The 19307-nt window shown below is 36.6% G+C and overlaps 1 protein-coding gene across 2 annotated transcripts in view; it reads right to left on the bottom strand.

Moving 5' to 3' along the window:
- The window catches only part of WDR17 (WD repeat domain 17), a 136067-nt gene that overhangs the window by 62124 nt on the left and 54636 nt on the right, over positions 1-19307 (bottom strand). For both annotated transcript variants that reach the window (XM_003341401.4, XM_003341400.4), the window contains exons 4-7: positions 18434-18664; positions 13010-13261; positions 10211-10333; positions 5447-5631 (exon numbers count right to left, since the gene is read on the bottom strand). In XM_003341401.4, coding sequence (XP_003341449.1) covers positions 5447-5631; positions 10211-10333; positions 13010-13261; positions 18434-18664 — 791 coding nt within the window. The remainder of the gene's footprint in view (positions 1-5446; positions 5632-10210; positions 10334-13009; positions 13262-18433; positions 18665-19307) is intronic.

The following is a 19307-nucleotide window of genomic DNA, read 5'->3' as shown; positions in this document are numbered from 1 at the left end:
AAACTGCCAGGGCTTTTTTTTTAAGTGTGAAAGTGATTCAAAGTCTTTGTTTCCTAGAAATTCTTTCTAGAGGGAAGAGGAAGATAAGACTAGAATGACCTAACAGCAAGTGCTCGGCCCTCCTGGGGAGCCAAGGTTTTTCATATTTCTGGTTTGTATTTATCTGTAATCCAAAATAACAATTTTTGGCTTCTACAGAAGAATATGTCCCTAAAGATACAATCTATGAAAATGACTGTGTTGCTGTTTTAATGGGAAGGAGGACCTTAAAAGAGAAATGGTGGTAGGTCAGTAAGAAGAGAGTGAAAAAAGGGCAAATAAAGGTTTACTCTGTGAAGTCTATGGAGTCATGCTACTAAAGATTTGTACCAAGGTAACTTGGTAGAATTCAAACCCCTAATGCAAACAAAGATTTAAATTTAAATTATGTGAAATGCAAAAGTCAACAAAACTAAATTTCATTTTAAAATTGAAATAGATTCAGAAAGTTGATTTCAAATCTCCATGTCTTTTCTCAAAGCACAGCAGAATAACAAAAACATAGGACTGGGTCCTATTCCTGACTCTGCCATTAACTAGCTTTTAGACTTCAGTCAAATCCCCTAAACTTGACTGGGCCTTCGATTCCTCATCTAGAAAATGAAATGCTTGAACAGGATGATCTCTGAGGTTCCTTCTAGTTTTAATGGTCTATGAGGCTGTGGTGTTTCTTTGTTTCATTTCTATCTCTAAGTGATTTTTATAAAAGCAATTGTATTTTTCATATGAATTTTTAATATAGATATTTATGGTTTTAATCAATCAATAAGCAGTGCATTCCTGATATTGTGCTAAGTTCTGAGGATTCATGAACAAAATGAAGCTGTCTTTCTCAGGGAAATTATTACTGGAGGACACCACACATACACATACAGATTTATAAAAAATATATATATTTTTTTAAAAATACAAAGTAAATTTAGGGGAAGCAGTACTAGCACTTGGAAGGATAAAGAAAGGCAATCATATGTAGGACATAGCACTTGAACCTGGTACCAGAAACATTGGTCCAGATTTCAGTTTATATCTGACCTGATTGCTATATGGTGGAAAGGCAAATTATTATCTAGAACAGCAGTTCTCATCCTCTCAATTTGTAGCAATGAGAATACATAGTGCATATCAGGTATTTACATTCTGAATCATAACTGTAGCAAAATTACAGTTTTGAAGTAGCCACCAAAATAATTTTTTGGTTTGGGGTCACCACAACATGAGGAACTATATTGCGGGGTCACGGCATTAGAAAGGTTGAGAACCACTGATCTAGAAGGTGAAAGGCAAATCTCAGAAATATGGGAGAAAATGAGGACCTTCCTTAAAGGTGAGGTGAAAAGGAAGGTATAGAGTCAGAAAATTTATTTAAGGAATAGGCAGGTAAACGTAGCTGTCATGAGAACTCAAGAGGAAGATTGCGTAAACCAACACCAATAAGCTATCTTTTCTTGGGATAGGAAGAAGTCCATAAGGGCAATTAGAAATAGCACAAACAAGGGGGCAGAGAATTGGGATTAGGAGTCAGGGAGAACTTCAGTCCAAGTGTTACCTCTAACACAAATCTGGATATGTAACCCTGGCTGGGCAAGTCACCCTCTCTGTGTCCCAAGCAACTCTCTAGAACTAGAAATTGAAAATGAATTTCTAATGTAGACTGACAGAACAAGTTTCTTTCCAGGGAAGGTCTATTAACCACCCCAGCAATAATTTCTGCCAATTATATACTTTGTCATGAATGAAATGCATTTATTAAGTACTTCCTCCTCTTGTGCAAAGCACTGTGCTGAGGACTATGGATATAAATAGAAAAGCAGAGAATTCCTGCTCTTAATGAATCACATTTTAAAGGGGAAACAACACATAGAGCAGTTTTCATCTGCAACATCCATCAGAAGGCCAATGTTTCCTAGGATACAATAACAAAGCAGACAGTAATGCATCTTCTTCAGCATCATTTTCATTGATGAGCCATGTCCCCTTTCTGATATTGCACCATTTAACTGTGTGAAGATCTTTGGTGGTAAAAATTTTGTTTTCCATGTCTTCAAAAGAGCAGTAGCTTCTGAAGGGGCAAGGGTTGCTCCCCTGAGATATGGGTGTAGGGACCAAGCAGGAGGCAGGGCCAGTGGTTTGGAGAGCATGACTTCTCTTGAAGCTCTTGAGCTTAACTACCCAGTGTTGGCCATTGGAATTGGTGGTGGTGGCAGAATAGTAAGCACTCATCCCCAACAATTGCTCTCCTAGGTTATGGTTGCTGGGGACAACACTGGAAGTAGGGTTGGTGGTTTAGGGGGCACTGCCATTCCTAGGGCCCTTGTGCTGTCCTGGACATAGACTAAAAGAATGTAGGGATTGAGGTGGTGGCTGAGGTCTGATGATCCTGGCTCATACTGTACCCAATTCCATCCTTAGAATATCTTGTTGCTTTAGTGTATTCCTTAGATATTCATTTCCCTTCATATAAGAGACTTTGGTTCTGCTCTCATTAACTCTTGGCTGGGCTATTTTAGTGGTCTGCTAATTGGTCTGTCTCCATATTCTCCAAGGTAGACTTCCTATGAACAGATCTGAAAGTCTCTACCTTGCTCAAAAAAAATTCAGCAGCTCCCTTATCAAACAAAATACACATTTTTTTTTTGGCCAGTAATTTAAGATATCTGCCTCCAGGTTTTTCTTCAGCTTTATTTACAGTACCCAAGCACATTCTGTATTCAGCTAAGCCTTCTCCTGTCTCTCTCAAAGTTCTTCCATCTGGCTGAAACAGATATTCCCACCAACAGAAATCCATTTTTTAAAAAATTGATCAGTAGGCAACCTCTCCACAACGCTTTAATTAATCCTTATAGCTACAATGATCCTTCCTTTTGTTGACTCTCTCTTGTCATTCTGTTAGTCCTCTCCTGTGTACAATAATTTTCTAATTTCTTTTGTCACTGCTTGTATACATATCTCCCTCTCCCACTAGGACATAAGCTCCTTCATTTGTGGCAGGTATTTTTTTCTTCCTTTCATCCTAGGCATTTAACATATTGTTGTGGCTGTAGTATTTGCTTAAGTAACATTTATTAATTGGGACTGTTTAAAAGAAAAAAGTGAAGAAATTTTACAAACTATCTTAGTCTTTTGTTTACAAGTATTCTTTGTTATGTGAGATGGCTCTCCGGGAGAAGGCAGGGAAGGGATACTGGGAGAAATTTAGGTAACATGAAAACATAATATCAAGAAAATTATTTTAATAAAAAGAAAACACAGCTTCAAAAAAACACATTTCTAAAGTTTTTATTTTATAACTAATAGCTCTACTTGGGCAGTAGAAATCAATCAACATATTTAAAAGATATCTTTTTCATCAACTCAAACTCTCCTATTACAAATGGTTCTTTGTGGGTAAGTGGTGCACAACAAGAGGCACTTGAATAGTTCATAAGGACCTGAAGAGCCCAAAGCAAACAAAACAGGCTTTGAAATAGGAAGAGAAGTGAGATAGTATATTCTTTGCAAAATTCAGTCCAAAAGTCTCCTTTATTGTACTCGCCTCTATTTCTTTAATTCAAGAGGACACTGATGATAAGAATCAGAGCATTTTAGTCATACAAGGGACCTTAGAAATTATTTAGTCCAATTCATTTTCAGATAAGTAAACTTTAGCCAGGAGTGGTTAGGTAAAGCTAGTCACTGACAGAGTTAAAGCTAGAACTCAAGTTATTTGATTCAGTGATTCAATAATTATTTCCCCCCCTGCTGCTTCCCTAATGAAAGTCTGGGTGTTTGGTCTACTTTGAGCTTTCTGGCTGAATTTCAAAGAAATTCAATCATTTTTATGCATGGCAATGCATCTACAAAAATATTTTGTACTTATATGAAATACTAAATTAACATTCTGGAGCCATTTAATAAATGTGCACATCATATTGCTATCTCAATTTCCTATTGTTTCTTAGCCTTTTAGTCCATTGAGAGCAAGATGTAGAAAGTCATAGGCAAAGGATTGTCTCTAACCTTGAAAGGAACCATGAGCCTTCACTTTATTTTTGCCATTGCTCCCTAAAAGGTACAGAAACAGGAGCTTTGGGCTGGAGAAGTGAGAGAATAACCCACAAAGCCACATAAACATTGACAGTGAGGTGTTCTGAAGAGAGTGGGAGAGCCTGGGCTAACAGTGTGGGGCTTCTCAGTGTTCCAGCTCTCAGTGTTCACTGATGGTTAAATAAATGTACGCCCATTTAGGTAGAAAGGCTGAATAATAGCCATGCTCTGAGTACTGCTCTCGCTCTCTTTGAGAATACAACTGCCTGCTCATTGGGAAATGGGTCTCCCCAGTGAGGACTTTGCTTGAAGTCCTCGTTCAGTGGGGAAACCTCCACTTCTTTGTTGACTAGTTGTGTCACCTGGGAATAATAATGGTTCTGACTGCAAACACAGATACACATGCTTGGATTTACTCACCACAGAACTGCTGTATAATGCGGTGTCTACTCACCATAGAATGGAGAGGCAAAAAGATATACAGAATAACAAGAAAACAATGCATTATAAAACAAAATCTATTGAGAAGCTGTGGGCCTATTACTCCTCTAGACTTACAGATATCCTCTAGTTCTAGGATTTATCTTAGACCTAGGAATTTTAGGAAATGTGCAAGTTGAGTATACTTGCTATTCCCCACAAAGCCTGTAAAAGAGTATCCTTTTGCTTTTTGATTCATTAGATAAAATGGTAGAAAGTGGAGGAACTCTGATATGAGACTCTCAGTACAGAAAAGGGCCTAAAAATCCAGATCAACTTTGGAAAGGACTGGATACTCCCATGAAAGGAGATGTTTTCCACTCCAACTTTCTTATACAACCTTTATAAGCACAGCTGGCCTAACACAGAGTACAGTGAATGGACTTGGACAGTCCAAAACAGGAATTGTGCTATAGGTTCAAGAGTCTTGCTTGAGTCAGATCCTCTCTGTTACAGCTACTTCATGTTATTTCCTTTCTCATACCTCCAGCCCACAAATCCTTCTGCTTGGCACAAGGAGAAGAACAACCATTAAGAAAGGGGATCAGGGAGAAGGAGAGCCTTATCCATGATTCTTTGTTATTTGTAATATATGCATAGGTAAGATATCATTCAGCACCATCACCTTTGTTGATGCTGACGGTAGGGTTTTTGAGATTTCATTAGTGGAATAGTACCCCCAATGTAGAAAATCTCACCATCAATATAGATGGGCAACTCTTCTCTTAGAATCTTAGTTGCCTAAGGCACTGGGAAGTTAAGTTGACCATCCATGGTCATGCTATGAAACACTAAACTTGAACCTAGGTCTTCCTGACTCCAAGTCTTACCCTCTATCCACTCTATAAGACATAATGTTAAAAGATAATAAAGCATATATTTTAGAATATGATAGTAGACATACCAAGTCCCTAAGAAAATCCCATTTCTTGGCTCCCATATCATAAAGCCCAACTCCTCCATCCATAAAACAGCAGACTGCATGGGCAGGTGGAAGAGAAAAGGCTTGGTTCTGTGTCAGACTTGGGGGAGGAACAGCTTCACTAGTTGAGGATGTATAATGATTTTTGGTTGGAGAATATGCTGAAACTATTTAAAACAAAGAAAAAATGTAAACCATATGAAAGTATTAGTCAAGCAGTCAATAAACATTTATTAGGCATCTTACTAGGTGCCAGAAACTGTGCTAAATACATGGAACTGGAACCAAGTTTCAATACATCATTTAAAAATAAAGATGTTCAATTATTTGTTTCTTTTGTAATTTAAGTCTTATGGAGGAAGCCAAGATATTCAGGCTCAACTTCCTATATAAATATAGGAATATTTTTGAGACACTGTTTGTATGAAGAAAATGTATATACATAGCCCTAGTCTCCTGCTATAATATATACAGGGAGATAGCAATATAGCTACAAATATATATATATATATATATATATATGCATATATATAATACAATACTTAAAATGGTCTTACTAAACAGAAATACATACAAGTTGTTGTAGAGTAATAAAGATTTCATTAAAATTTCAGTGGAAGAGTATAGTTCATCCTCTTTCAGGGATCTGCTTTTTTTTAAAAAATCCGAGATATCTAATATTATCACTTTAATGTAAAACCTCTCTAAATAGTGCTGCAATTAATTATAACATTTCCTAATAACTTTTATGGAGAGAGATTAAAGCATTTTAAAATCATAAAAGCAGAAACGACCTTCTAGATCATCTGGTTCACCCCTCACTTATTTACAGATGAAGCAAATGAGACCCAGGACTTTTGTTGATTGTAAAAATAAAGGACTCATGAATTGATGGGGTCAAATGCTAGTTAGAGGCAGAACTAGGAAATGAATTCAAATCTCCTGACTCCCAGTTAAATGCATTTTGCAATTCCACTTGCTATTGGACCGCAAATGTTAATAAAAACCTTATCCTTGCCGGATAGGTACTTTTACTGAATTGCAGAGTCTATTGACCCTCAGAAATGAAATCATCAGTGAAATGCTCCTGTGATTCAAGTGAATTGCCTTCCCTGATGTACTAACAGTTATATTTTACATTATTTAAGATGCATCTTCTTCATATTCTGGACTTGAATGTCATTTCTTCAACTAACCTCTTTACTTAACATTTTTCTGTAAAAAAAAAAAAAGTACATTTTAAAAATTGGAGTCAGCTTGCTAACTTGCTGGTTTTTAAAGGCCCTTTCAACTCCAATCCTTTACAAAGTCAGTTTATAATTTTGTCTACAGAAATTAAGTTAGTTTTCTGAACAAGTGTTAAAAATTCTGGATAATTAGTTTTTCCCTCTTATTCATCTGTAGGTGTATGACCAAATACTTAACCCAAACTTTACAGTAAGGTACTATGCCTTATTGTAACACCACATTAAAGAAAAAGAAAAAAAAATTAAGATTTCTTCTCTGGTATGAAGGGAGGGCCAAAAAATTTTACAGCAGATTTTTCATATCATTGGGCCACCATACCCCTAACCCCTGTGATATAGAATGGATACCTGTCTGTCCCTCTTTCTCTCTCCCTCTCCCTCTCTCTCATTTTCTCTCTCTTTCTCTCTTACACATATATATATATGTATGTTTTGTGTATAAATATATTTTATATGTAATATGCAAAGTCTCTATCTATATAAGATATCCTAAAACATTTAATACCTTACATTTTTAAATAATTAGAAAACTGACATGATACATGTAGATCTAAGACTTTAAAATGGGTGTTAAACTTCAAATACATATCTGCCATGTGGCTAATGTTGGAATGTGACAGAGGTGTGAATAGGGAAAGCAGAAAGACCTCAGTGACTTTTCACCTTAAAGAGAACCTGATGTTCTATATAGATTGCTCCTTCTATATTGCCAAACTGAATCACAAAGCATATGACCATATCTGATTGCATGGAAGGATATATATTAACCGGATATTTATTTTTGAACCTTACTACTCTAATTCTTTTGAGGTTCTGTAGGAAGAGTATTACACCTCATAGGAGTTAAGAAATCCAGATTCAGTTTCTGGCTATCTTGTGTGATGGTTTGAGTGTTTTCATAGTTAGAATACAAGACTTGCATTAGGAAGGCCTTTCACATTTGCCTTTGTATTCTCAGCACTGACCATAATACTTTATGGTAATCTTTCTCTGTCTCTGTCTCTGTCTCTGTCTCTCTCTGTCTTTGTCTCTGTCTCTGTCTCTCTCTGTCTCCCTCTCCATATATAGATATAGATTATAGATATTCACATATACACATATTCCTCTGACTCTAAAAACAACTTCTTGGAGGTAGGTACTTCAGGAACTGAATCAAAGAATTTCAGAGATGGAAGTGACCTCAGTGGTCATGTAATTGAACTCATACAGTAAAAGAAGAGCTATACCACACACATGAAAAGGGGTATTCACCCTCTGCCCTGGGCCCTCTTCTCTTTCCTCTCCATATTATCACAGTTAGTGTTCTCATCATCTCCCATCATTTCAGCTATCATTTCTATGCATATAACTCTCAGATCTTCTGTTCAAGACTTAATCTCTATTCAGACCTTCAGTCTCACATTTCCAGTTCTCTAACAAAATTCTCAAACTTGTAAATGCCCCTTTTCTACTCTAGCAATATCAGAGGGCCTGGTAAGGCCCCTCATCACTTCAGGACCTGATTCAAGTCTCCCCTCACTTGCATCTATGCCCCCTCAGCTCTCAAAATGATCTTCCCCAACACACATCTGACCATATAGTTTAGTCAACTCAGTGATTTCCTCATTACCTTCAGGATCAAATATCACATCCTGTTTGGATTTTAAAGCCCTTTATAACCTAGTCCCCTCCTACCTTTCTATTCTTCTTATGCCCTCTTCCATCCAGTGACATGGGTTTCCTTAGTGTTTCTCATACATGACAGTCCATCTCCTGTCTCTCAGTGTTTTCACTGGCTGTCTCCCATGCATGGAACATTTCCCCTCCTCAATTCTACCTCCTGGTTTCCCTGAATTCCTTCAAGTCTCAGCTTACTTTTTTCCAGATGCCTTTCCCTAGTCTCCTTTATCTTAGACCATCTCCAATTGGTCCTATCTATATTTTGTCTATAAATAATCGTTTGTATGTTGTCTCTCCCATTTGACTGGGAGCTCCTGGGCACCTGGCACCATCTTTAGCCTTTCTTTGTATCTCTGGTATTTGGCACAGACTCTAAATAGATATTATATGGCCTACTTTGATTTGATAGAAGCACTTATTTAAAATTTTTTCTTTGGACCTCCTTTACTTACTTGTTCTTCCAAAAATGTCAACTCTCTTGCCTCTACATCTATAAATGCCTCTTCACCAAAATCACATCCCATATTAGAAATGCTATCTGTCGGGGCAGCTGGGTAGCTCAGTGGATTGAGAGCTAGGCCTAGAGATGGGAGGTCCTAGGTTCAAAACTAGCCTCAGACACTTCCCAGCTGTGTGATCCTGGGCAAGTCACTTGACCCCAATTGCCTAGCCCTTACCACTCTTCTGCCTTTGAGCCAATACATAGTATTGACTCCAAGACAGAAGGTAAGGGTTTAAATAAAAAAAAAAAGAAATGCTATCTGTCCAACATATTCTTCTCAGGATGCAAATATTCTCTTGAATTTCTTATCTAAAAAAACTCTACTGAATTCTAAAATTATTATATTAATGTACAGCATTCATCAAGCAATTACTATATGCTTCCGTTGTGCCCTAGAATCTACTAGGTCTGGGTAATTAGACACATTAGATTGTGAGCTCTTTGAGGAGGGACTGTCTTTTTTCCTCTTTGTGTCACTCTAGTGCTTAGCTCAGCACCTGGCACATGGAAGGTGTTTAATAAATGTGTATTGACTGAATATAAATACATAAGCAAAAAAGTCCTTGACCTCAAGAAGCTTACTTCTCTTTTTAGTAATTTGTGTGTGTGTGTGTGTGTGTGTGTGTGTGTGTGTGTGTGTGTGTAAAACAACAGCAGTCGAGAGTTAGAAAAGGCTATAGAAGAAGGGGTATCTAATGTGAGTTTTGAGTGAGAGTAGGGATTCTCAAAGGCAGAAGTGAGGAGGGGTGTATTTCAGGAATGGGAGGAGCAGTGTGTGAAAATGACATGAAGATGAGAAATAGAATGTTCTTATACCCTTTCATTATCTTTATGAGGATAGCATCACTTCTTTCCAGCCACTTTCTCCTTTGGAGGCATATTAAAAGACTATGAAAAAAAATCTTCCTAACTACTTTAAATGCTGCTTCACCCTTTCTCCTGTACCTTAGAATTGCCCAGTGTTGAGTTGAGGATCACAGAAGATTCATCAAACTGCTCTCTTGACCCCTTCGTTTTGAAGATCAATTACTGAGCATTTTTTGAGTGTTTACTAAGTGGCAGGCACCAGTGTTACAAGATCAAAGTAATCAAGCCCAGAGGGAATAAATAATTTGCCCAAATTCTCATGGGAGGAAAATGGTGAAGTCAGGACTGAGATCTAAATCTTCCAACTTTGTAGTCATTGTTCCAATATTGTTCCAATATGTCAGTCCCAAAACTTTTTATTCCTATCCTCAGTCCAACCCAAGCCATTTTTAAAGCCTCTGATGCTTATTAACAGCTATTATATTTGATATTGACAAGAAACTTTCTAATCAAATGATGTATTTTACTTACATTTTTTCTTTGGGGGAGAATTAAGTACATGTAAAACATGAAATCCTGTTTTCTTCAATTTAAAATTCTCAAGAGGTGTTGACCTTGAAACATTCCAAACTCTAAGTATCCCAACTTGGGAATCTAGAAGGAACAGAAAAATTCCCTTCAGTAAAGCCCAGTTTTGAAATTGGATTACCTACATATAATTGTAATTAAATAATTTTGGAACTATAATTCAGAGAGATTTGTGTATTTTGTTAACATCACTCTTACAACATAGTGTTAATATATTCACATAACTATAGCTCATTTTACATATGGAACAAACTACACGTATGTAAAATCTATCTGTATAAAACACATACTATGTATGTATAAACATATACACACATTGGTTTTGGGGGAATGTAAATTCATCCCCTACTTTCTGGCTATCTACTCCCCAGTCTTGTCTGCTGCATTCATTATTGTACCCATCCATCCTGTAAAGACCATTCCCTGGAGGTGAGGTGTGAGATCTCATTTCTGGCTTTGTCCTAGGGTTTCCAGGTCTCTCACCTGACCCCCTACTTCAGGTAGACCCTAGTTATATTTGACTTTGCTCCCTACTCACTAGTCATATTATCAACAGCCTAGATAGCTATCTTGACACTAAGACCCAAATAGAATATGGTGGAGGCTTCAACCCTTTCATCACTGGAAATTTTGCCTGAGAACCTCACTTCTCCCTGTTTCTGAGACCTGATCAAAATTCACTCTGCCATTTGTTCCTGAAAGGAGCAATGTCAGTCTACTCCCCCTATGGCTCCACTCACTATCTGTAACTTTCTGCATCTAAGTGCCCCTACCTATCTACTATTCTCTTATATGTATTGTTTCCCTCTATGAGAATGTAATAGCTTTGGAGATGGAAGCCATCTTTGATTTTCTCATTTGTATCTCCAAGGCTTAACAATAGGGCTCAGCACCCAATAAGGGCTTTGAAAATGGTGGAATATGTAGGTGGTTCAATGGGTAGAATGTTAGGTCTAAATCTGAGTTCAAATCTGGCCTCAGACACTTAGTAGCTGTGTGGCCCTAATCATGTCACTCAGTTTCCTCATCTGTAAAATGGAGATAATAATAGCCCTTTCCTCCCAAGTTATTATAAGGATCAAAAGAGGTCATATCTGTAAAAGACTTAGCACAGTGCCTGGGACAGAGAAAGTGCTATATAAATGTTAGTTATTATTATTATTGTTGTTGTTGTTATTATTAGCCTTTCAGTCATTCATTTATACTCATGCTTTCAAAATAAACTAAAGCTTTCAAATCAAGCATTTCTGTCTTTTTAGCTTTTTTCTATTAGCTCAAAATGCTCTCCCAATCACCATATACATTTCTTTTTAATTCTACATAAATGATAAAATGATGACTATAGGCAAAATTAATTTATATTAAGCTCCAAGTCTATTAAAAATCTTTAATCTACTGTTTAAGTTACTTTGATCTGCCTATTTCCCCTACCTATTACATACTTGTTGAACTCACTCAGAAATAAGTACTAGGCAGAGAGAAGTCCTTCTTTCTTATTTCTCTCTTTCATCTACAGAGATGGATGGGACAGAGCACCTGGGCTTAGTACCCTGGGAAGCTAGCAAAGGGATGAAAAGAGTTGATTTCCACCCTCTTCTGCCTTTTGTTCCTCCAAATCTTCTTTTTTGATGACATATTGACCTTCTCTTCTCATCCAAGTTCTTATGGTCTACCATCTTTGGCAGAGGAAATTACCTTTCTTTCCTGCAGACATTTTTCCTCATGTCAAACCCAGAAGAAAAGAAAAAAAAAACATTTAAAAAATCTACAACCTGGTGACAGCCAGGTGGTTCAATGTATGCAAAATCAAGTCTGGAGATCAAAGATCATGGGTTTGAATCTGGCCTCAGACACTTCCTAGCTGTGTGATTCATTGCCTAGTCCTTAACACTCTTCTGCCTTGGAACTAATACACAGAATAGATTCTAAGACAGAAGGTAAGGGTTTAAAAAAATGCTAGCTAAGCAAAATCAAAATTTAAAACTAATAAAACATATGAAAGATAAAGTCATATTTGTATGACATGCTATATCCAAGGTTGGAGGTTCAAGATCAAAATCCCTATTCATAAGAAAACTGGTCCATGTTCATGGGCAGCTGACTGTCTTTAAGGGTGCCTGATACTGGACATAAATTAGGAGAATTTCTTACAACATCTCAAAGTGCTTGACATCTTCTTTAAACATATATCAAATCCTCAAATGTTTTAGACTATCACAAGTTTTTCCCAAGGGCTATTCTGAGGACTTCATATGGCATGCTCGTTTTCTTAAAATCTATGCCAGAAACACAAAAGCTATGTCACACCTTCTCAAAATCAAAAACCTCTGTGTGATCAACTTACCTTCATCATCCACCCTGGACCTATTCTCAGGCCCAGGTCATGGCTGACAATTTATTAATAGAACCAATAAAAGCCCCCACTCCTACCACCCCCATCTACTTATTGACCTCACATGAACCTAATTGATCTTACAAAATCACACACAAGTTTCTGACATACCTGATAGACAAAATTACATACATCATGGGAATGGTTATCTGAAATATGTAGGGTCCTAAAGCTAATTTTACATTCCCTTTTCAGACATATGTAGTTCCTTAGGATGATCTTGGGAGCACAGAATTTAGACAGTTTTAAGACTCTTTAAGAATTAATCAGAACAAAGAATAAAAATAGAGGTTTGATCTTTTTTTTTCATAATGCACTGACTTCAATTGTAACTCCTCAATGACATGTACCTCCAGTTACAAACATCCCAGGTGCAGTAGGAACCCAGGCTAAACACTGTACTGATGCTGCTGCCGTAGGAAAATTAAATGTTGTGATGCAAGAGAGTGATTCAGAATCTACAAGGCGAATGCCATTGTGTAAATTCGCCACAAGGAGATAGTCAGTAGACAGTGGGTCCCACTCCAAAGCTGCCACAGGATCATCTTCATCTGTCCCTTCAAGAGATTCAGGTCTCAGAACATGTTTCTGACCCTTAGAACCTATTATTTTACCAAAAAAAAGAAGTTTTATTTACAAAATAAATCATTCACAATTTATAATGCATCAGATTACTGTTCTCTATATTCCAAGAACCATTCATGTGTAGAATCATGAAGATGATTTTATTCGCAGAAGCAATGGCAATACTATAGAAGAAAGTAAGAATTTGTCATTATAAATGTATTCAGATTCTCCATGTTACTATTAGTGTGGAGAAAGCAGAACTGTCTCTACTTTCTGATGTTCATAGGTAGAAAAGATAACAAAGAAAAATAATTATCTAGTTATAAATATCAATATAATGTGAAATCCTGTTAATAATGGACAAAATCCTTTAGTAGATTTTCAAAAAGACCAGGTACCTTAAAACAATTTGTATGATAACAACAGTACAGTAAAAAACACAACAACACTTTGAAATCTCTATGAACTATAATCAATACAATGGTTATTCCTGATTCCAGAGTACTGATGATGAAACATGCTATCCAAGACAGAGAGATGACTGGTTTAGGGTACAGAAGGAGACATAATAAGTCTATATAGTCACTGAGGAAATGTGTTTTGCTTGACTATGCATATTTTCTCATGAGAAAATTTGTTTTTCTTTTCTTTTTCAATGGTGTAGGAGGGCATGAAACAGAGAAAAGAAGACCCAGTTTATCAGTAATAGAGGGAGATGCTGCAAATGTTGAATATTGTATTCAGAAAAGGTCAGTGAATTATTTTTACTTAACTGTTACACTATTACATAAGAACTCTCATAGGTGGGAATAATCTATAAATGTTTGTAATGTAAAGATAAGGCATGAGTAAAATTTTAAAAAGAAACTTTGCTGAATATTCTTGTATAAATGAAAAGGAAAAAGAACCTACAAATATAATGATAAAAAGATAAAATTAATGACTAAATTTGTCATTTGCTTTATGTGATTCCCCCTCTATTTCTTGTTTGGTCATGAACTCTTCTCATGTTACTAAATCCAATAACTAATTTCCCACGGTCCTCCAATTTACTTCTGATACCACCCCTTCCTTAAATAAAAATCAATTATCTTAGTTATAGAGTGTGAGATGTTGGTCTATGGCTAAATTATGCCAGACTGTTATGCAGTTTTCTCAGAAGTTTTTGACATTGTTTTTGCACCTCTGGCTGAGATCTTTGGGGTTTAGGTTGCTGAGCTCCTTTGTTTCTGTACATTGTGTACCTAATCTATTCTATTGATAAACTACTCTTTTTCTTATCTAGAACCATAGGTTAATAGGAGATCTGGTACTGGGAGACAGTTAAGCTCCTGTTTCTGCCTCCACTGGTCCTCATTCAAATGCTATTCACTGGTGGCCAAAAATTGGAAAATGAGGGGATGCCCATCAATTGGGGAATGGCTGAACAAATTGTGGTATATGTTGGTGATGGAATACTATTGTGCTCAAAGGAATAATAAAGTGGAGGATTTCCATGTGAACTGGAACAACCTCCAGGAAGTGATGCAGAGCGAGAGGAGCAGAACCAGGAGAACATTGTACACAGAGACAAACACACTGTGGTATCATCGAACGTAATGGACTTCTCCATTAGTGGTGGTGTAATGTCCCTGCACAATCTGCAGGGATCAAGGAGAAAAAAACACTATCCAAAAGCAGAGGACAAACTGAGGGAATAGAAACACCAAGGAAAAGCAACTGCCTGACTACAATGGCTGAGGGGACATGACAGAGGAAAGACTCGGAGCGAACACTCTGATGCAAATACTAACAACATGGCAATGGGCTCAAGTCAAGAACACATATGATACCAGTGGAATCACACGTCGGCCACGGGGGGTGGGAGGGAGGAAAAGAAAATGATCTTTGTCTTTAATGAAAAATGCATGGAAATGATCAAATAAAATACTATCAAATGCTATTCACTAGGCATCACCTTCTGTTATAGTCTCTGGATTTCCTCATCTGAGTATATCTTCTAAATATATATTATACTCACAACCACATTTATACTTGTTCTTTTTGAATGAGTTATACCCTAATTCCAGAGCTATATTCCGGTTATGGATTTTATTCTACCAAGTTCCAATGAGTCCATAGGTATTTTGCATCTTGGTGTAAGGCTCTAGTTCACCTTGCTTGTTATTCAGATTTTGAATATTTATGTGTAGTCATAAGACCATGGCTTTCTTTGCTGGTTCCTTTCTTGGATTTCTCCTACTCTGAATTCACAAGATTACCTAAGCATCTCTACTACTATTGTTCCTCTACTGTAACTTCTGTCTGTTTTCTCATTTGCAGAAGCAATTTTCTTCCTCTCTTCTCCCTTTCAGTTTAAAGGACCTAAGATTAGATTTGCAAGGCTCTAGGCAAATATATTCTTACAAAACCCTTTTTAGAGGCAATCCATTCCTGAACAGAAGCCTGGTCAAACTTTTTAAGTTGTAAATTGTGGTCCAGGAAAATTCAAATCCTGTTCTCAAATGTTATATGTGAATATAATATAAATGTTATATTCCCAAATATGCATTTCTCCCCTGAAGTTCTTGCATTCAATCAACAGCAACAATGAAAAACAAAAAAAATGAAAAAAAATTTTCCCCTAACATCCTCACTTTCTTTACTGTGATTTCTTTAGTAATGTGAATCAACAAGAAGAGGATCATAGTCACCAGACTGACAAGTCTTAGGAAGTTCTCTGTCAGGTCCTGGATATCTGCCTTTGGAACATAGCAGGCCATTCTAATGTTAAAGGGATTACAAATGGATGTCTCATAACTTCAACAATGAGTTAGGAAAAAAATTAAAAATCAAAACAAATTAAAAAGAAATAAATGAATAATATGGAAATAGAATTTAAGTGATAATATATGTATAACCCAGTGAAATTGCTTGTCATCTACAGGAAGAGGGAGGGAAGAGCAGAGGGAGGCAGTAAAAATCATGTCACCATGGAAAAAATTAAAAAATAAAATCAAAACAATGAGTTAGCAACAATATTATTTATCTCTTCTTCCTCTGACCTCCACTGATCTACCTTTCTCTTTCTTAGCCAGTACCAGATAGTTTTGATAATTAAAGAGGATTCCAGGCTTTCTCCTCATCTTTCTTCTTCATTTTCATGCATAAATCCTCCGTTTTCTTTTTCCTTAAGGTAACCATTTATTCTCTTTGAAAACCTAGAGTCTGAAGAGATTCCCCAAGCCCTACTTATCTTCTCTTCTAGGAGCCATTTCTGCACTTATAGTGCAGAAAAGAGTCACTTCTGGAAGCAGAAATCCAAATACAAACACTGTACAATTCTATGACAGTTAATACAAAATTCTCACTACTTTCCATTCTTGTTGGCAGTGAGACCCATAAACCTGTCCTTGTTGGCAGCCTTCCTGAGGAATTTATGAACAGATTGTTTACCCTTATTTTCTCCTTTTCACAGGGGAAATCAGAAGCCTGAGATTTGTATGCTTTTTGCATCTTTTCTTAAAGAAGGAAAATTGATTTCCCCCATGCTTTCACTTGTAAGTTTCTCCCCTAGAAATTTACAATAGTACTTTCCTCTTTACTGTACAGAAAATGTTTCTTGGATGTAGCCAGAAGTCAGTACTTGAGAGTATGTGAAGCTCCCCACAGTGTATCTCTATTGTCTAAGAATATAGTTCAAAGAAGGTTATAAGAGTATACCTTTTGAGGCCCAGAAATCTAGGTGGTACTAGACTAGACTACCAAACTACTACTACTATTAAAAAAATAACAAAGGCTAAAATGAAGACAGAGATGGACTATCCTCTACTAACAAATCTAAAAATGGAATCCAATTAAATTGATAATAGATTTATACTTACAGAGTGCCTTATCTTATTAAACACTTCATTCACAATAAACATAAATAAAGTACAAGTCCAAATGAAAGTACAACCCAGTGGAATTGTGTGCCAGCTACAGGAGGGGTTGGGGGTAGGGGAGAGAAATCACATGAATCTTGTAACCATGGAAAAAATATTCTAAATCATCTAATTAAATATTTTTTTTAAAAAATGAAAGTACAAGTATTATTTCAAATACCTGGGGTCCTGATAAGCTGATTGGTGGTTGTCTTAGTTGCCCATTACCTCTAGGTCCAGGATGTTTTTCTGGACCTAGAAACACTTTGTTTCCCAGATTTCTCCTTCACCAGCAGTCATGTACCTTCTGTCCTTCGCTTCTATCCCATTTCTACTTTCCAGTTCTTGAATCTTAATCAAATCAACCCTGTCATTTTTTTTCCAGGAAAGAATATGCCTATATACTTCCCCTTTGGCTCTACTCACCATATCTGTAAACTTTTCAAAATACTCTTCTCTACCTCTCTCCTACATATGTTGTTATCCCTACCCACCCCATCCCACCCCATTAGAATGTAAGCTCTTTGAGGTCAAACCCTGTTTTAATTTTGTATTTATATCCCCCAGCAAATTGAATAGTGCTTGGCACATAGTAAGCACTTTTTCCCCTTTTTTCCTTCCTTTACTCTTTCCTTTTTTCCTTCCCTCTTTCCTGCCTTGCTTTCACACATCCTTTCACATGAAGAAACTGACAAAGAAATATGAAATATTTTGTTTACAGTCATACTGCTAACAAGTATCAATGCCACGATTCAAAGCAAAGCTTTCTGATTATAAGTTCACTATTCTTACAACCACACTAGTATTGCCATTCAAAGAATAAAAAACATCTGAACAGGTAATCAATGTTTTAGTATAATAGTTATTCTATATATTACATAAATGTATATATATCTAGTGTAATAAATACATACTTATTGTATGCACAGATCTGAAACAAAATAGTGATGGGATGAGGACCAAGAGGCAGGAAAGGGCATGGTCAAGATCTTGGCACTCTCTCATGCAGTCTCTCACAACCATTTTAACATGCCCAAAATTAGGAACACTAAACTTTTTCTTTAATATCAGAGAGGTCTCTTCTTGATGATGAAAAGAAATCTCTTATGAGATACTTTCCATAGCCAATGAGACATCATCATTGAGAGGGAGGTAAAATGAAACCCTCTTAGTAGAAGAAGGCTTAAAGAGAAGCCAGGGGATAGCAGCTCTACTAGGACTGCTCTAGTCAACAGGCATATTGATTAAGTATCAAAAGCTCCAAATTACATAGTTTTTATACTATTTGAATATCTAAATGATTACCTGGCTGAAAGAGTGAGAGGCTTCCATCAGTATGTCCAAATACAACTTTTCCTCTTTTTTGGGGATGCCATCTAAAGAGACAAATATCAGACAAAAAGCTGTGGGCTTCTCTGTGTACAGTTACACCTAGATCTGGTCCTGAAATAGTCCAAATATTCAGCGGGCCTCTGTGGGAAACAAATGCCACAGTATCTCCAGCATTCCAGCACCAGCTAAGGGAAGCAGGAACTCCTAGAACAGATTTTTAAAAATGACTGGGATAAAAGATAAGTAGTCCAAATAAGCAAATATACAAAGCAACATTATTTGCAGTTATTCCTTCCTGAAATTTATTTTTTAACACAGTGTGTCCCAACAACCTTAGTGCAGTTATATGCTTTAATAGTTGAAGCTTATAAAAGTAAATCAAATTTAGGGTTTAGAAACATAGATTATCCAAATTTTAGTTGTATAATGGTGGAGATGAGCACAAAACTCATCGATTCTACAATTTCTGTATCTATCCAATCTCAGTCACATACACAGCCACATCTTAAAACTCATCAGCACTCAGAACTTTACCATACCACCTCTGAGATTCAGATTGCTAAAATTCTCTCCTACAACTTTTTGAACTTTCCTCTTTTCTGCTATCCTTGGACAAGACACAACTTTCTGAGCTTTAGTCATCTATCTTTAAAATGAGGCAATTAGATTGCAATGGTCCAAAAGATCCCTTCAAGCTCTAAATTTATGATACTACAAATTCCTCTTTCCTATCCTAGTGCCCTCTATTCTGGCCTCATTTTACCTTCCTTCTAAGCAGCAGCACCAAACTTAAACCATTCCAGTGCCAGACTCACCACCATACTAGAATTCTCCTTGCCCTTCTCTT

This window comes from Monodelphis domestica, chromosome 6 (genome assembly GCF_027887165.1).
Source record: "Monodelphis domestica isolate mMonDom1 chromosome 6, mMonDom1.pri, whole genome shotgun sequence".
Taxonomy (NCBI): Eukaryota; Metazoa; Chordata; class Mammalia; order Didelphimorphia; family Didelphidae; genus Monodelphis; species Monodelphis domestica.
This window is presented reverse-complemented; position numbering and strand designations above follow the sequence as displayed.